Source organism: Prionailurus bengalensis, chromosome D1, assembly GCF_016509475.1.
Source record: "Prionailurus bengalensis isolate Pbe53 chromosome D1, Fcat_Pben_1.1_paternal_pri, whole genome shotgun sequence".
Taxonomy (NCBI): Eukaryota; Metazoa; Chordata; class Mammalia; order Carnivora; family Felidae; genus Prionailurus; species Prionailurus bengalensis.
Genome location: NC_057346.1, coordinates 6,947,552 through 6,967,089, shown reverse-complemented (window position 1 = coordinate 6,967,089; position 19,538 = coordinate 6,947,552). Strand labels below are relative to the sequence as shown.

The window sequence follows — 19,538 nt, the reverse complement described above, 5'->3', positions numbered from 1 at the left end:
CCACTCTGACTGGAGTGAGGTGGTATGTCAGTGTGTTTTTTGATTTCTCTTTCCCTGATGAGGAGTGACATTGAGCATTTTTTCATGTGTCTGTTAGCCATCTGGATGTCTGCTTTAGAAAAGTGTCTATTCATGTCTTCTTCCCATTTCTTCACTGGATTATTTGTTTTTCGAGTGTGGAGTTTGGTGAGTTCTTGGATACTAGCCCTTTATCCAATATGTCACTTGGCAGATATCTTTTCCCATTCCGTTGGTTGCCTTTTAGTTTTGTTGATTGTTTCCTTTGCAGTGCAGAAGCTTTTTATCTTGATGAGGTCCCGATAGTTCATCTTTGCTTTTAATTCCCTTGCCTTTGGAGATGCGTCAAGTAAGAAATAGCTGCAGCTGAGGACAGGGAGTGAATTTTAAGCAGACTCCACACTCAGCACGGAACCCCACACGGGACTTGGTCCCATGACCCTAAGATCATGACCTGAGCTGAAATTGAGTCCTCTGCTTAACTGACTGAGCCACTCAGGCGCCCCAGTGGGGAGCAACAGAGTTCTTGATGAGCTCTGTGGTGGCTGTTTTTACAGACGAGATGACAGCGGGGAAAGCGGTGATGGGATTGGTTCCTTTAGCTCACAGGAATAGTGGAACTTTGAAGTGGTGGCGGTCAGCTGGTGACACAGACTGCAGCTAAGTTCCTTCAATTCAGCAAATCCACACAGCCCCTGGCCCCTGGTATGCTGCTGTTGACCTGACCCATGTTCTTTCCCATCCCAAGCAGTAAACAAAAGGAGAAGCATTTGGCATTGGCACGGAAAGAAGAGGATGTGCCTTTACATCTTACTCTCAGGGCTGTCGGCTCTCCTGCTGTTCCCCCCCCCCCCCCCGTGGCTTGCACATCCCCGTCCCCACAGACCATCGTGCCTCTCCATTACTTTGGTGACCTTATACTAATCAGATGCAGTGAGCAGAAAATAAGTCCCCAGATGACTTAATAAGACAGATGCACACCAGAAGGAGAGCGATACATTTTGCACAATGTTAAGGATTTGCCGCATAACTAAAGCTAATGGACATTTGGGGATATCCTTTCTAAAGTGAGAGACAAGTTGCACTACCTTGTACCGTCCACCTTGAAGGCACACAGCACTTAGAGGGGCTCCCTGGATTTAGGGGGTAAAATATGCCCCATTGGGGCATGCTGCTCCAACCCATATTAGAGGTAACCTAAGGAGGCTGCCAGGCTCTAGCGGGACATGGTGTTCTTACAAACATGGTAGCAGGTCCACGGTGTGGTCAACCTGCCCCACCACTTCCCCTTGATGGCCAGGCAGTCCCGCCAGTATTGGAAATGTCTGTGAGAGACTGTGAACTTGTGTATGGAGTCTCCCAAGAGTTTTAATAAGAGGATCTCAGCACAGAGGGTTTAGGAGAAAGGTAGTGCCTTCTTCTGCCTACAACTGTGTTACATTTGAAAATCAATTCTGGCTCTGCTACTGGGCCCTCATAGAGACTGGATGCTTGGCAGTGGGATTCCAGGTGCCCTGTGACTATGAACTGACCTGGGCTTTATCTAATCCAATGAACCATAAAACTGAGAGTGAACAGCATCATCTCAGAATGAAATGGATGCAGGATAGAAAAGAATGGGTCTGAGAAGGTCCAGAGAGCTCTGTAAGCTGTATGAGCCAGTGCCCAGGTTCCTTCAGCACTGCTTATGTTCACTGGCTCTGCTTCATGTCCATGCCTTTGGCTTCGTAGGGAGTCCCCTGTGACGAGCTAACAGAGAGAGACTACATTAGGTCTCATTCCCCATGGATCTGCGCAGGATTCTGGCAACATCCAAACGTGGACAGTCACTAGATTACAACCCCTCAATAGGCCCAGAAAATGGCCAAGGGTATCCTCCTAGTGAGCCCAACTGGGTTTACACTTCATGTAGGAAGGTGAAATAGCTTGAGACAGGGATCTTATTGACTGTGGGCAGTGGCTAATAACTTCTCACATAATTGGGTACTTGGAATTAAATTGGAAAAGTGGTGATTGGGTGTGGGGACATGTGTACTCAGAATGGGCATAGAGTATACTTGTGTCCTTGTGAATGCCCTCCAAAGGGTTTATGAAGCAGAAAGCCCTAAGTATTCAGATGGACAAGATGATCCATCCTGTGGATGTCGTTTTTTTCACCTGGTTGCTCACTGGAGCTATGTCCAAAGTGGTCATGGGTATCAAGATCAAGGCTACAGATAGACTCATAAACATGGTCTTTTCCTCACGGAGTCTGTTCTGGCTCTATAGTCACAGCTAACTGTACAGTGAAGGCCGTTGCTTTGCCTCCAGCAATGGGATGTGCTGGCTGCCTGGCAGCAGGCTGATGATATTGGACCCTTCCCATATAGAGGTGGCATCCCTTTATATGCACAGTGATAAATATTCTGGATGTGTATTTTCTTTCTCAGCTTGCGTTACTTCTGTCAGCAATACCATTTATTATAGAAGCCTTATCCATCATCATTTTATTCCATACAACATTGCCTCTACCCAGGGGGCCCATTTGCAGCAAAAGAAGTGTGGTAATAGGCTGAGAACAACAAAATACACTCACCATATGTGCCATCGCTTAGAAACAGCTGGCTTTGACAGAATGGCAGTGTGATTTGCTGAAGATCAGGCCAAGCACCAGCAGACACACACCTGGTAATAAGTCGTTGTACATGGATGCTAATCTGTCTTATTTCTTTTTTTCTTTCCTCTATTTACTCTCAAAACAGTCCTCATCCATAAGTGAGCTCTGTTTTTCTTTTTTTTCTTTTTTTTTAATGTTTATTTTTGAGAGAGAGAGAGAGACAGAACATGAGCGGGGGAGGGGCAGAATGAGAGGGAGACACAGAATCCAAAGCAGGCTTCAGGCTCTGAGCTGTCAGCACAGAGCCCGACAACGGGGTTCAGACTTGTGAATTGCAAGATTGTGACCTGAGCCGAAGTCAGATGCTTACCCGACTGAGCCACCCAGGTGCCCTTGAGCTCTGTTTTTCTAATTACATGGACATTCCCAGCTCAGATTCAACAGGTCTTAAGCTGAATTTCTTACATTCCTCATCATAAAAGTTGTTTCTTTTCAGCATTCCTCTCGCCCTCTGTTTATGACACCATCATTTGTTTACCCAGTCATCCAAGCCAGAAAAGTAGAGGTTATGCTTGACTTCTTACCTTTCATCAGCTCCCATGTGTAATCTGTCATAAAGTCCTGTTCTACCTCCAAAGAATCTCCCAAAACTGGCATTTTTCTCCCTCCCTGTGGCATCTTCTCATTGTTCTCCTCTCTCCTGCATCTGCAGAGTCCTTCTGATTGGTTTCTTCCTCTCTAATCTTCTCCCCATCCCTGCAGAAATACTGAAGTGATGTTTCCAAAGCACAAATCACCTCCTTACCTGAGACATGCCAGGGACTCACCCTTAGCTATCCCCACGTGATGCTCCCTCTCCCTAGGTTGCTCTTCTCTGGCTCAGTTACATGGCAACAAGATCTTCATCTTTGATACTTGGCTCACATACCTCCTTAGCTAGGAGATGCCTTCCCTGACTTAGCTAGGCACGGGCACTTTTTTTGGCATGCCCTCATCGATGTCTTACATACACATTTGTCACACTTCTGCAAATATCTGTATATTTGTCTGCCGCCTCCACTAGGAGCTCCGAAAGGACAGCTTCATTAGACCTAGTAGATGCTTAATGAATATGTGTTGCTTCTTGAATGAGTCAGTGAGTGAGTGAGTGAGTGAGTGAATCCTTATAACTGGATGTTGTAATGTTCCCTTTTTGTAAGGTTGCAGGGGATGGAGAAGAAATGTTGAAGGCATTAAGCCCTGTTTTGGGCTCTGTGCTGACAGCACAGAGCCTGCTTGGAATTCTCTCTCTCCCTCTCTGTCTCTGTCCCTCTCCGCTGGTGCTTGCATACTTTTTCCTTCTCCCTCCCACTCTCTCTCAAAATAAATAAATATTTTAAAAAACCACTTCAGTTCTTACTAGGTATTTTGCATTTTAACTTCTTTGCCTGTTGGTATATTCAGAAAAAATATTTTTGTAATGTTTTCTCTCTTTCAGTTTTCTATTGTAGAAAGAGTAGAGCATTTAAAACTGGATATATTGCAACATTACCTATAAAGCCAAAGTTTATATTGTTGTTGTTGTTTTTTAATTTTTTTTTCAACGTTTATTTATTTTTTGGGACAGAGAGAGACAGAGCATGAACGGGGGAGGGGCAGAGAGAGAGGGAGACACAGAATCGGAAACAGGCTCCAGGCTCTGAGCCGTCAGCCCAGAGCCCGACGCGGGGCTCGAACTCACAGACCGCGAGATCATGACCTGGTTGAAGTTGGACGCTTAACCGACTGCGCCACCCAGGCGCCCCTATATTGTTGTTTTAAATATCACTCATTTATTATAAGACAAGGTATGATTGTTATAAGGTAGTCTTCATTCTGGTCACTATTGTTTGTATTCTACTTGCTAGTCTTTTGTTTGATTACTATTATAGCCCACTTAACTATAAATAGTGACTAATATTTGAAGAGTTTAAAACAGAATTAAATTATTGGAATAAGTATTATAATTCTCTTTAAAACAAATCACCTTTCTATATATCCTTGATGAGAGCAAAAATAGGTAACTGAACTGTCATAAATCACTGTTGTCAAAGGAAAAACAAATATCGTCCAGGTTTCCAAATCTAATGTGTATATTTGCAAAGGTAAATTGTGGAGGAAGTCATAAAAAATGTGCTCACTCTTAGCCTTCCAGAAGTTTCTACTTTCTAAATTCATTTTTGTTGTGGCATGAACACTAGTTCATAAACCTAGGCCATCCATTGAGTACCATCATTCATTCATTCATTCATTCATTCGGTACCTACTTTTTTTGAGTGCCTATTATGTTCAGGGAATTTGGGTAGAAGAATGCAGGCTCCACAAAGGAATCCCACCTCTGTACACAGTGCTTTGCAAATGGCGGTGGCAGAAAAGTTGTGAATTCACACTTTCTTAGAATTTGTGCTCTTACTAATCAATATAAATCAAGAGGCATGTTCCTGCTTTTATGAAATTAGCTCCCATGGATCATTATCTATTTAAAGTTTGAGAAAGCAGAAACTTCATGAGGGCAGAGACATATCTTGTCACTGCCCTACCCCTTGCCATCCAGGAGTTGGTAAGCCTTCTTTTGTTGAATGCTTACTATGTGCTAGTCATCATTCTGAATGCTTTATAGGGACTTAACCTCTCAAGAATGCTAAGAAGAGGAGTGATGTGATTACCATTTTAAGGTAATCTGAGGCCCAGAAAGACTAGGTTATTTGGCAAAACTCATAGAGCTAGTAAATCACAGAAGCAAGACTCAAAGCCAGATAGTTGGATATCGGAGTCCTACCTAGCTCTATACTCCCACCATGACACTTCCTAATCAATGTTGACTTAATAAGTGAAAACAATTTCAGAGAAAGTTAACTTTAAAAATGGAATACAGGGGCGCCTGGGTGGCGCAGTCGGTTAAGCGTCCAACTTCAACCAGGTCACGATCTCGCGGTCCGTGAGTTCGAGCCCCGCGTCGGGCTCTGGGCTGATGGCTCAGAGCCTGGAGCCTGTTTCCGATTCTGTGTCTCCCTCTCCCTCTGCCCCTCCCCCGTTCATGCTCTGTCTCTCTCTGTCCCAAAAATAAATAAACGTTGAAAAAAAAATTAAAAATGGAATACAAATGTAGATCTTAAAATGAAAAACCAAAAGAAAAATGCACCTTTCTAATATTCTTTGTGAGGAATGCTAACTTGTCTCTACGCACTCAGTTCTCGTTGTGTGGATGCATTCATTTATGTGCTCAGACTACCGTAAGACAGAACAGTGCTGCCCAAGAAGTCTGGACTTGGAGTCAAATTCAAACACTGGCTCTGGCATCTATTTACTATGCACATGATCTTGAAGAATTTAACTTGTTCAGCTTTTGACTTCCTCATCCATAAAATGGAAATAAAAATAGCTGTCACAAACGGCTTTGTCTTTTTAAAGTGAATCAGGGGCGCCTGGGTGGCGCAGTCGGTTAAGCGTCCAACTTCAGCCAGGTCATGATCTCGCGGTCTGTGAGTTCGAGCCCCGCGTCGGGCTCTGGGCTGATGGCTCGGAGCCTGGAGCCTGTTTCCGATTCTGTGTCTCCCTCTCTCTCTGCCCCTCCCCCGTTCATGCTCTGTCTCTCTCTGTCCCAAAAATAAATAAAAACGTTGAAAAAAAAATTTAAAGTGAATCAAACACGATGATGTATGAAAAGTACCTGACACAAAAAAAGATGTTACCATCTTGTCTTCCCTTTGCCTCTCCCTCCCTTTCTCCTTCTTGCTCCCCTCCCCTTTACTCTTCTTACCTGCCGTTAGCCATGTGACCTCATAAAAGTCAGTCAACTCTTCCAGGACTTAATTTCTCTCCTATAAGACAAGAGGACTAGTTATTTGGTTCCCAAGATCCTTTGACTCTATAATCCTATGATTCAGTGATTTAATAACTTGCTTTTTCATCATAACAGCCCAGTGTACTGAGGGGTGGGTTTTGAAATGAGGCCTCACTGTTTAGTGCGGTTGGCTAAGTTGTTTTGTTTTGTTTTTTCCCAAACATCCCATCACATAGAACCTGGTCTGAATGTATTTGAGTTAAATAGGGTGAAAACTTGGTTTAAATATGTAAATAGTTTTGCAATAACAACACATATGTTAACTGCATCTACTAGTAATCACCTGTCTGACAAGGTTTATATCTCCCTTCCCTTCCCCTGTTTAGGTACTATACAGGAAGCCTAGAGGCTAGGTCAACAAATGCTAAAACTCTAGGTTTAATCCACACAGCAACGAAGGGGCTAATGAGAGCTGTCGAAATCGGTGGAATAGATTCGGTGATGGAATGGGAGGTGGATGAAGTGCTCAACTGGACAAACACGCTGAACTTTGATGAGTAAATACATGCTGCTTTTGTTGGGGAGCAGGGCAGGCCTCATATATTTTTCTGTTTCCCACTCCCGTGTTGAATCTTGGACCCACAAATGTAATATTTACTTTAAAAAAGAGTATTGTCTAGAAAAAAGAAGAAATGAAGGAAGAATATTTAAAAAGATGATGTAAAAGTAGAAAAGGAAAATTAGACTTAGGTGTTTGTTTTTTTTTTTTAATGTTTATTTTTGAGAGAGAAAGAGAGTGTGAGAGGGGGAGGTGCAGAGGGAGAGAGGGACACAGGATCCAAAGTAGGCTCTGCTCTAACTACAGACAGCCTGATGCCGGGCTCGAGCTTGCAAACCACGAGATCGTGACGTGAGCCAGAGTCAGAAGCTTAACTGACTGAGCCACCCACTCACCCCTAGGTGTTCCTTTTTTTAATTGAAGTGTAGTCAACTTACAATGTTATATGAGTTTTAGGTCTATAACATAGTGATTCAGCAATTCTATAGATAGCTCGGTGCTCACCACATGAAGTATACTCCCCATGTGTCACCATACAACTTTACTACAACATTATTAACTATTCCCGATGCTGTACTTTTCACATCTGTGACTTACTTATTTTGTAACTCGAAGTTTGTACCTCATGATCCCCTTTATCTATTCCAGACATCCCTCTAGCCACCTCCCCTTTGACAACCACTAGTTCTTTCTATTTTTTGTTTATTCATTTATTTTTTTTCTTAGATACCACACAAAGTGAAATCTTATGGTACTTGTCTTTCTCCATATAACTAATTTCACCTAGCACTATACCTTCTAGGTTCATCCATATTTTCACATATGTCAAGATTGCATTCTTTCTTTATGGCTGAGTAATATTCCACTATATATCCATTCATCCATCAGTGGACACTTGCGTTGCTTCTATTTTGTGGCTACTGTAAATAATGTTGCAGTAAACATATATATCTTTACAAATCCGTATTTTTTTTTCTTTTGGTAAATACCCAGTAGTGAAATTACTGGATCAAATGGTATTTCTATTTTTAATTTTTAGGAACATCTGTAATATTTTCCACTGTAGTGCACCAATTTACATTCCCATCAACAGTGCATGAGGGTTTCCTTTTCTCCACATCCTCACCAATGGTTACTGTTTCTTGTCTTTTTGATTCTAGGCACTTTGACAAGTAGAGGGTGACATCTCATTGTGGGTTTAATTTGCATTTGCCTCATGATTAGTGATGTTGAGCATCTTCATAAATTTATTGGCCATCTGTATGTCTTCTTTGAAAAAAAAATGTTTATTCGTGTGTCTTCTGCCCATTTTGAATTCTTTGTTTTTTGTGTGTTTGTTGAGTTGTTAAGCTCTTTATATATTTTGGATATTAACCCCCTATTGAATATTTCATCTGTAAATACCTCCCATTCAGTAGGTTGCCTTTTCATTTTGTTTACAGTTTGCTTTGTAAAAACTTTTTATTTTGGTGTAATCCCAGTAGTTTATTTTTGGTTTTGTGTTCTTTGCCTGAGGAGACATAGCTAGAAAAATGTTTGTAAGGCCAATATTGAGAAATAACTGCCTACATTTTTTTTCCCTAAGAGATTTATGGTTTTAGGTCTCACATTTAGGTCTGTAATCATTTTGAGTTTATTTTTCTCTGTGGTTTGAGAAAGTAGTCCAGCTTCGTTCTTTTGCATGTAGCTGTCCAGTTTAACCAGCGCTATTTATTGAAGAGAGTATTGTATATTCTTGCCTCCTTTGTCATAGACTACTTGATCATATAAGCATTGATTTATTTCTGGCTCTGTATCCTATTCCACTGATTTACATGCCTGTTTTTATGCCAGTACCAAACTGTTTTAATTACTATAGCTTTGTGTAGTGTATTTTGAGATCTCGGATTGTGATACCTCCAGCTTTGTTCTTTCTCAAGATTGCTTTGGCTATTTGGGGTCTTTTGTGTTTCCATATGACTTTGTAGGATTATATGGTTTGTTCTGTGAGTAATGCTCTTGGTATTTTGATAGGGATTGCAATTAAATCTGTGTATTGCTTTGGGTAGTATGAACATTTTAGCAACATAAGTCTTCTAAAGTGCGAGCACAGTATATCTTTCTCTTTGTGTTGTGTTCATTTGCGTTCATCTGTGTCTTACTGTTTTCAGAGTATGGGTCTTTCACCACCTTGGTTAAGTTTTTTTCCTAGGTATTTTATTCTTTTTGGTGCAGTTGTACATGGAATTGTTTTCTTAATTTCTCTTTCTGTTACTTCATTATTAGTGCTTAGAAATGCAACAGATTTCTGTATTATATTAATTTTGCATTCTGCAACTTTGCTAAACTCATTTATGAGTTCTAATAGCTTTTTGGTGGCGTCCTTCAGGTTTTCTATATATAGTATCATGTCAACTGCAAATAGTGACAGTTTGACTTCTTCCTTACCAATTTAGATGCCTTTTATTTCTTGTTTTGTTGTTGTGGCTAGGACTTCGAGTACTATGTTCAATAAAAGTGGTGAGTAGACGTTCTTGCCTTGTTCCTGATTTTGGAAGAAAGGCTCTCAGTTTTTCACCATTGTGAGCTATGGGTTTTTCCTATGTAGCCTTTATTATTTTGAGGTATATTCCCTCTAAACCCACTTGTTTGAGAGTTGTTGTTTTTTTTTTTTTATCATGAATGATGTTGTATTTTGTCAGATGGTTTTTTTCCCGTCTATTGAGAGGATCATATGTTTTTTCTTCTTCTTCTTGTTAACATGATGTATCATATTGATTTGCAGCTCCTGAGCCCCTTTTGCATCCCTAGACTAAATCCCACTTGCTTGTGGTGAATTAATCTTTCAGTGTATTATTGAATTCACTTTGTTAATATTTTGTTGAGGATTTTTGCATCTATGTTATCAGGTCAGTTAGCCCACAGTTTCGTTTGGTTTTGTGTTTCTGTCATGTCTGACTGGTTCTGGTATCAGGGTGATACTGGCCTCACAGAATGAATTTGGAAGTTTTCCTTTCTCTTCTATTTTTTGGAACATTTGAGAAGAATACGTATTAACTTTTCTTAAAATGTTTGGTAGGGGCACCTGGGTGGCTCAGTCGGTTAAGCATGCAACTTCAGCTCAGGTCATGATCTCAGGTTTGTGGGTTCAAGCCCTGTGTCTGGCTCTGTGCTGACAGCTCAGAGCCTGAAGCCTGCTTCAAATTCTGTGTCTCCCTCTGTCTCTGCCCCTCCCCTGCTCTCACTCTGTCTCTCTCTCTCTCCAAAAATAAATAAGCATTAAAAAATTTTAAATGTTTGGTAGAATTCATGTATGAAGGCGTATAGTCATGGACTTTTGTTTGTTGAGAGGTTTTTGATTACTGATTCATTTTCATTACTAGTAATTGACGTGTTCAAATTTTACTATTTCTTCCTCATTCACTTTTAGAACATTGTATGCTTCTAGGAATGTATCCATTTATTTTACATAACATTCTCTTATAATCTTTTGTATTTTGGGCATCTGCTGTAATTTCTCCTTCATTTCTGATTTTATTCTCTTTTTTTCTTGATGAGTCTAAAGGTTTATCAGTTTTGTTGATCTTTTCAGAGAACTACCTCTTGGTTCCATTGATCCTTTCTATTTTTCTTTTAGTGTCTATGTTATTTATTTCCTCTCTAATCTTTATTATTTTTTCCTCTTACTAGCTTTGGGCTTAGTTTGTTCTTTTTTTTTCGGTTCCTTAGGTGTAAGCTAGCTTGTTTGTTTGAGGTTTTTCTTGTCTCTTGAGTTAGGCCTGCATTACTATAAACTTGCCTCTTAGAACAGCCTTTGCTGCATCCCACTGATTTTGGACTGTTGTGCTTTCATTTTCATTTGTTTCCGTGTATTTCTTATTTCCTCTCTGATTTCTTGGTTGACCCATTGGCTATTTAGTAGTATGTTGTTTAGCTTCCATGTGTTTGTGATTTTTTTTTTCAGTTTTTTTCTTTTTTTAACTGATTTCTAGTTTCATACTGTTGTGGTCAGAAAAGATGCTTGATGTGATTTCAGTCTTTGTAAATTTATTAACACTTGTTTTCTGGCCTGGCTTTGTGGTCTAACATTTGATCTGTCTTGGAGAATGTCCTTTGTGCATGCTCTTGAAAAGAATACATATTCTGCATTTGGATGGAATTTTCTCTAGACATCTGTTAGCTTCATCTGGTCTAATATATCGTTCAGAGCCACTGTTTTCTTTTTCTTTTTTTTTTTTTAAATATATGAAATTTATTGTCAAATTGGTTTCCATACAACACCCAGTGCTCATCCCAAAAGGTGCCCTCCTCAATACCCATCACCCACCCTCCCCTCCCTCCCACCACCCATCAACCCTCAGTTTGTTCTCAGTTTTTAACAGTCTCTTATGCTTTGGCTCTCTCCCACTCTAACCTCTTTTTTTTTTTTTCTTTCCCTCCCCCATGGGTTTCTGTTAAGTTTCTCAGGATCCACATAAGAGTGAAACCATATGGTATCTGTCTTTCTTTGTATGGCTTATTTCACTTAGCATCACACTCTCCAGTTCCATCCACGTTGCTACAAAAGGCCATATTTCATTTTTTCTCATTGCCACATAGTATTCCATTGTGTATATAAACCACAATTTCTTTATCCATTCATCAGTTGATGGACATTTAGGCTCTTTCCATAATTTGGCTATTGTTGAGAGTGCTGCTATAAACATTGGGGTACAAGTGCCCCTATGCATCAGTACTCCTGTATCCCTTGGATAAATTCCTAGCAGTGCTATTGCTGGGTCATAGGGTAGGTCTATTTTTAATTTTCTGAGGAACCTCCACACTGCTTTCCAGAGCGGCTGCACCAATTTGCACTGTTTTCTTATTGATTTTCCGTGTGGGCAGTCTGTCCATTGACATAGATGTGGTGTTAAAATCCCCTAGTATTATTATATAATTGTCTGTTTCTCCCTTCATATCTGTTAACATTTGCTAGGTGCCTCTGTGTTGGGTGCAGAGATATTTACAATGGTTATATCATCTTGTTGGATTGATCCCTTCATCATTGTGTAATGCCATTCTTTGTCCCTTGCTTCTTTGTTTTAAAGTCTATCTTGTCTGATATAAATATTGCTACCCTGGCTTTTTTTCTGCTTCAATTTGCATTATTCCATGCCTTCACTTTCAGTCTATATGTGTCTTTAGTTTGAAGTGATTTCTTACAGGCAGCATATAGGTCTTGTGTTTAAATCCATTTCCTCGCCCTTTGTCTTTTGATTGGAATGTTTAGTCAGTTTTCATTTAAAGTACTTGTTCATAGGTAAACACTTACTGCCATTTTGTTAATTTTTTTCTGCTCGTTTTTGTAGTTCTTTTCTGTTCCTTGTTCTCTTGCTTTCTTTTGTATGGTTTGATGGCTTTCTTTAGTGCTGTGTTACAGTATTCTAACTTTTTCTATTGAGCCCTGGACAACAAAAGTTTCCCAGGAATCCAGCATGATAATTTGGGAATATTTCATTAACATTACTGAGCTCAAGCTACTGATTATCTCAGGCAAGACCAAACTTGCAAAGACCCTCCGCTACTTATGGCAGATGTCAGGTGTAAGTACCTTTTCCACAGCATATTCATGGTCTTCACAGTCTTCTCTTTGTTAGATCTTTGTAGTCATTTAGATGTTCGTAGCTGTCTCAATGACACCTAGTTTGTTGAGAATTTCAGAGTCTGACATTTCCCTTCAGGAAAATTTGTAGCCACTGAAATCTGTGGACAGTTTTCAATAGTCAGAGCATTAGAATGACATAAATGTGTTGAACATTGATGTTGAATGGTACAAGCCTGTCTCTTCCCAAAAGGCTTGTGTGCCAGCCCCTGGTATGACAGATGGACCCTCCACTGGGAACCGTCATGTGCATCTTATGATGCACATTATAACAGTACCAACTGAGTACAATATTGTTATTATGTACTTTAAAGAATAGGCAGAGTCAACTTAACTCCTGGACTCAAGTACACTGATGAGTACTGTTGTCCTTCTGTGGTATCCACAGATATGTTGCTGCAGGCACTTAGAATGTAAAACAGTCCTTGTGTTAGCATCACCAACTCACCCACAGCATGGCCACGGTGACTGTTGCCAGCGTTTATCCCGCTGGACTTCAGGGTCATCTTCTCTATCAAGATGGTTGTTCCTCTTCCAGGGTCTTCCTATTTTTCAAACCTGCAAGTGAATTTTGACATAGCCTGTTACATGGTCAGCTGCTGGACTAGCTTTATCTCCTGATATTCTGTGAATCCTGTTGGTGAGAGCTCTTTGCCCGTGTGTGTTATGGGTAGTCTCCATGTCTGGAGCTGCTCCTTTGATATCTAAGACGTGTAGTTAAGTGGCCTTTCTAGCCAGGGACTTTGCCTGGGCCATTAAGATGTTAAGTGTAGATTTCTGAGGGATTCAGCATAGATTCCATATACACTTTATTCTGTAAAAAAAAGTTCCAAAAATATCTTCATGGGAAAGACAGATGAGCTCTACGATATACGCAGCATGGTAATGCTCTCATTAGATTGTTGCTTCTGTTTGTAAAACTTAGATTTCTTATCAGTTACAGCTGGTATGTTCATGATGAGAAAAAATTTTTTATAAATTTTTATCAATTAAATAAATTCATGTCCTAATCGCAGGTAGAACAGGGTTATCGATCAGCTTAAAGGTGAGATATGTTTGTGCCCCAGACTGTTAGGTCATAGAATAAATTGATTGAAGGTCCTTTATCTTGGTTCCTTGAAAGTGGAATGAGAACTTTCAGTATATGAACCCAAGGAAGGAGGATGATTGACCAACACCTGATAGCACTCCTATCCGAGCAACCACTGAGGATGGAATTGGCCTAAAGTTTTTTTTTAAGTTTATTTATTTATTTTGAAAGAAACAGAGACAGCAAGAGCGGGGGAGGGGGGAGAGGGAGAGGGAGAGGGAGAGGGAGAGGGAGAGGGAGAGAGAGAGAGAGAGAGAGAGAGAGAGAGAGAGAGAGAGAAAGAGAGAGAATGAATGAATCCCAAGCGGGCTCTGCACCACCAACCAGCACAGAGCCAGACACAGGGCTTGACCTCACGAAACTGGGATCATGACCTGAGCCAAAACCAAGAAACGCATGCTCAGCTGACTGAGTCCCCCAAGCACCCTGAATTTACCTGAATTTAAGGTCAAGCCAGATTGAATTGTCTACCAAGACATCCTGGAGGGAGTTTCCACTGCCTTCTGTTTTGTTGCACCTTTTTCATGTGACAGTAACCCAGGAGCACCCATTTAAGGCTATAAAGTTCTTGGAGCAAAGGTACCAGTAACAGGAAGGAGACAAATTAGACACGATACTTTGTTTTAATTAAATACTCTTGGATAATATATACCTTCCTATACCAACAACAACAAAACTTCAGAAACAGCAGAACTAAAAATTCACATGGAATATATAAATACTTGAAAAATCACAGAGTTTTCTGAATTATATGATTCAGAATTCTCATTTTTGCTCTACGAGGTCCCTTTTCAGCACCTTTTGGTACCAACTCCTTACTTGATTTCTTGGGTGCAACCATCTCCTTACGTGATTTCAAGGAGGCTTGGGAAAGGGGGGTGCAGAGCCTAAGATGAAATAGGGTAAGTCTCAGGAAACCTGCCTCTTGAAAGGCATCTTAACCTCCTCTTTGTAGCTCATCAGGTAGCCTTATCCCTTCCTGTTCTACCTCTTCCTGGGCTGCCTTGTCTACCTGTTTAGGGAACAGATGTGGCAGCCCTGAAGTTGTGCTTGATTTAAGTGTCATTGCTCATATTTACTGGACACGACAAAGGTAGCATTGTTGTCCCAGTAAGATCATAAAGCACACACTTTTCATTTCCATTGACATGCTGGAAACCGTAAGTCTGGCAATCCAGAGCCAAGGAGAAAGTTTGTTGGGTTGTTGTTGTTGTTGTTTTCCCCCGACTTTTTCCCTCCCAGAGAATTTTCTGTTTGTACTTTTAATTTAGAAATTAAGATCTTAGTATGCCCTCAATTGAGGACATGATCTTGCAAGAAGGAAACAGGATAAAATGAGATGACGTGTGCTGGACGAGCTCAGAGGGCACGAATATGGTAGATGGTAGGCACCATTTTTATTCCTCCTCCAATTCCTTGTTCTAGGGGTTACTTTAGATACATGAGAGTTAGTTGGACATGGAAAAGTCATGAGAATTAGACATTTGCACCTGTGAATTAGTCGGCATCAGTTCAAGATTTCATAGAGAAAGTGGAATTTTAGAAGTAGTCTAACACGTACTAATGGATCAGTTGATTACTAATACGTTGATTCAGTTTAATGAATGCCCATATAATGTGCTTAGGTATATTGCCAACTGGAAGGAAATTGCTACAAGCAACTCTTCAGCTAACTTCAAAAGTAGGTGATTTTGAGGGTTGCTGGAGGGGAGGTGGCTGGGGGATGGGCCAGATGGGTGATGGACGTCGAGGAGGGCACTTTTCGGGATGAGCACCGGGTGTCATATGTAAGAGGTGAATCACCAGTTTCTGCTCCTGAAGCCAAGACTACACTGGATGTTAACTAACTTGAATGTAAATTTTTTAAAAAGTAGGTGACTTTTAGTAATACTTTATGGGAAATTCTTATGAAGAAAATGATACATTCCACACACGGACATGCTTCGAAGCACCTAGCATTTCAGCACCCTACACTGTGCAGAGACACCAATGAATTTGCCAAGTCATTTGTACCTTTATGTGTAAGATTGTTATTTGGGAATAGAAGAAAATTTTGTTTTATTTAGGTTGGAAAAATGGTTTCAAGAAATGAATCCTCCCCTTAAAAAGTTGCTTCTCTCATGGTTTCCATAATTATTTTTAATGAGCAAGCTTCATTTGGCGAAATAAACGCCTCAAAATGTTAGGAGTGTTCTTGAGGCTCTGTGTCGCCATTGTGCTGCCGCGGATAGCGTGTTGAGGAGGCATAGTCCATGTCCTAGAAATATCACTAGTCCTAACATAGCTAATGCCTAATTGGGGTTATTGTACATTCTGGGGGTCCGGGTTCTGTCCTGCGATCGCCAGTGAGAGGCAGTACAGCAGAGAGGTTACACTGGTGGGGTGTTGATTCAGGCTGCCTGGCTTTGATTTCTGGCCCTACAGTGTACTGGCTGCGTGATCCTGGGGAAGTTACCAGCTCGGTTTCCCCATCTCTAAAATGAGAATAACAGTGGCAGCTCTTAGGTCGTTGTGAGGTAATAAGAGATAATACCTGTGAAGAGCTTAGAATGGCGCCTCGCATGTAACACGTACTCCCTAAGCGTCAGCTGTCATTCGCCTTAACCTACCCACTTATTTCCGAGCCAGAGGCACCCCCACGGTCCAAGCATCCTTCATCCACTTCAGGCTTCTCCCAACAGCCTCCAAACTGGTAAGCAGCCAGGGTGCTCCCCTCACAATAGGTAATGATCTTTTACAGATTTAAATCAGTACAGTTAAAGCATTTGTTTAACAAAATCTTCTCTTTCAATTACTGCGTGAAGTGCTGTCTGAAAGCGCTTTATAAGATTAACTCGTTTAATTTTCAGAACAACTCAGTGAGACGAGGTTCCTGTTACAGATGAGCAAAGAGATACCAAGTTACTTGCTCAAGGTCACCCAGTCAGTTCCTGGGATGGCTGGGATTTGAATTGAGGCAGGCTAGCTTCAGAAACCATGCTCTTTAACGACGAGGACCTTCTGCAGCTTCTCCTAATTTTCCACTGCTTTTGAAATAAAACCCTGACGTCATCATGGCCTTCTGGCTCCGCCTCTGGCCACCCTTCCACTCTTACGCCCTGCTGGCCCCCCCCCCCCCCACTCCCAAACCTGCATCACCAGCCTCTCTTGCCTGTTCCTCAGAAATGCTCTGCGGTGGTTTCCGCTCGAGGGCTTTCATGGAGTTGATGGCCTTCTAGAGAACAGCTGTAGGTAACTACCCTGACTTGACTGCAGGGATTTGTCTCTTTGATACTAAATCCCCAGTATGTAGCAAGTAGTAGGTCCTCAATGGCAGAGGAAAGAATATGAAGGAATGACAAGTATAAAAACCGAAGCAGAGAATATAAATACTGAGTTAAAAGAGGTTACTGTGAAGAGAAGCAAAGTGATAGCATGGTCATTGGAAGGGGCATAGAATCGAGTAGTGGAGATTTGCACTATGAGCGAAGTCAGTGGAAGATGACGCATGGTGGTTGGTGGCATGGGAGAAGAGGAGAGAATGTGTGTCATTACTCCAAGAAGCACGAGGAAATCAAGTCACGAGAAGGTTTGGAACCTTTTCTCTGGAACCGTGAGCTAATAATCATGGAGCACTAGCTAAATGTCAAACTAACTAAACGCTAGTTTTTTTACATGCACCATCGCACTTAATTCTCGTGATTATGAGGTACGTATGTGCTATTACTATCCCCGTTTTACAGATGAGGACATGGAGAGGCTAAGTAACCTGCCCCAAATTACACAGCTACTTAGTAGCGGATCAAACCTCAAATCCAGGTCCTGCAGAACCTTTTGTAGACCATGGACCACTATGGTAGTGAAAAGTAGGATGAACTGAGAAACTTGAGACACGTATGGTTTCAGTTAAGTAGTAGGATAGAAAAGTGCCTGCTTGAAGCAGGGTAGGAAGGGATGGGAAAAGGACCTTACGTGGCATGTAGTGAGTAGCATATTGAATGAGTCTACACCTTACATGTGACACCTTTCTAAACATTTGTCATTTCTCTCTAGGTTTCCCATTTGAGCAAGCACGGAAGCGAGGATACGACTGTGCAGATATATCAGAGGAGAAATTGGGAATCCCAGAAGATACTTTAGATGGAAGTTTTTATGAAAAACCAAATTTTCCTAGACTATCACCCGATCTCACTTACGGAGTATAAAGTTCTCCGCTTTCCTGAGCGGTAGCCCTTCACCCCGACTCCATCAGTTACTGTCAAGAGATCGTTTACTCTGACTGGAATGACTTGTGTGTTCTTGGCACAGAATCTGTCTACCTCAAGTAAATAAGGAAGCCTAAAGAGAAATAAGACATCAGACTCAAAACAACGGTCATGAAAGTGTAGAAATTATTCCTTGTATTCGAAGAAACAGCAGTAATCTCACAGTCACACGTAAATAAATACATTTAGGTGCAAAAAAAAAAATCTTTGGATTTTCTTCTTGAAGCATTCTTCGGGTGTTCATGTCAGAGCTCTTTTTCCATTTAAAAAAGGAAAGGGGCACTTGGGTGGCTCAGTCTGTTAAGCGTCCAGCTTCGAGTCAGGTCATGATCTTGGGGTCAGGGAGTTGGTCAGTGAGTTCGAGCCCCACGTCGGGCTCTGTGCTGACAGCTCGGAGTCTGGAGCCTGCTTCAGATTCTGTGTTGCCCTCTCTCTCTGCCCCTCCCCCACTCATGCTCTGTCTCTGTCTCTCAAAAATGAATAAATGTTTAAAAAAATTAATAAATAATCTAAAAGGAATAAGGGCAGTGTAACAAGTTTTCCTTTTATCTGAAAAGCAAAAGCCCAACCAGAAGTCCCAGCGTTAGTCACCTCAGGCATCCTTGAAATGAAACTAGGTCACGGGGCACTCTTAGCTCAAGGAACTAGAAGAGCAAAAATCTGTCTTTCATCTTCCACAGGGGGAGGAGTAGAGGAGTGGAGGTAACTGCTGGGCCTCCCATATCCTTCACGTCTGAATTACTGTGTGTTCCCAGAAGCAACCTTTGCTATGAGCCCTCATCACACTGGTCATTCTGGGTCTTTATTATTTTGTATTTTAGAGAGAGCATGTGTGCAAGTGGGGTAGAGGGACAGGGAGAGAGAGAGAATTCCAAATAGGTTCCATGCTCAGCACGAAGCTGGACACAGGGCTTGATCCCAGTACCCTGGCATCATGACCTGAGCTGAAATCAAGAGTGGGACGCTCAACCGACTGAGCCACCCAGGCACCCCATCACACTATACCTTTAAAAGCCTGGGTGGCTCAGTCGGTTGAGCGTCCAACTCTTGATTTCAGCTGAGGTCATGATCTTGAGGTTCATGAGAGCGAGTCCAATGTGGGGCTCTGTGCTGAGAGTGCAGAGCCTGCTTGGGACTCTCTCTCTGCCCCCTCACACACTTGTGCACATGCTCTTTCTCAAAATAAATAAACATTAAAAAAATATCTATATATAAGCCTAATAGACTACGGGCTTGTACCCTCAAGTATTTAAAAAAAAACCCACATCATTCAGAGGATCTACTATATATTTAAGAAAAAAAAATCAGATTTCTTGAGCTATGATTTACATCTACCCATTTTGAGTATTCAGTTTGAGTTTCGACAAATGTATACATTCATGTCAATTTCACATTCAAGCTAGATAGTATTTCTGTCATCCCCAGATTATGCATCTGGAGTCAATCCACTCATTTCACCTTGAGCCCCTGGAAACCACTGATCTTTCAATCACTACACTTCTGCCTTTGCTAGAATGTCATGTAAATGGAATGATTCTATATGTAGCCTTCCTTGGTTTAGCTTCTTTCATTTAGCATAATGCTTTTGAGATTCATCTTGTCGCTCTTA

At 41.3% G+C, this 19,538-nt stretch overlaps 1 protein-coding gene across 5 annotated transcripts in view; it reads left to right on the top strand.

The window, feature by feature from the left end:
- Window positions 1–18,244, top strand: part of CD1H11orf65 (chromosome D1 C11orf65 homolog) — a 64,339-nt gene extending 46,095 nt beyond the window's left edge. For all 5 annotated transcript variants that reach the window (XM_043579260.1, XM_043579262.1, XM_043579261.1 and 2 more), the window contains 3 exons: window positions 6,803–6,973; window positions 15,311–15,366; window positions 17,718–18,244. In XM_043579260.1, the coding sequence (XP_043435195.1) occupies window positions 6,803–6,973; window positions 15,311–15,366; window positions 17,718–17,869 (379 nt within the window). In that variant the 3' untranslated portion in view covers window positions 17,870–18,244. The remainder of the gene's footprint in view (window positions 1–6,802; window positions 6,974–15,310; window positions 15,367–17,717) is intronic.
- Window positions 18,245–19,538: the final 1,294 nt, after the last annotated feature.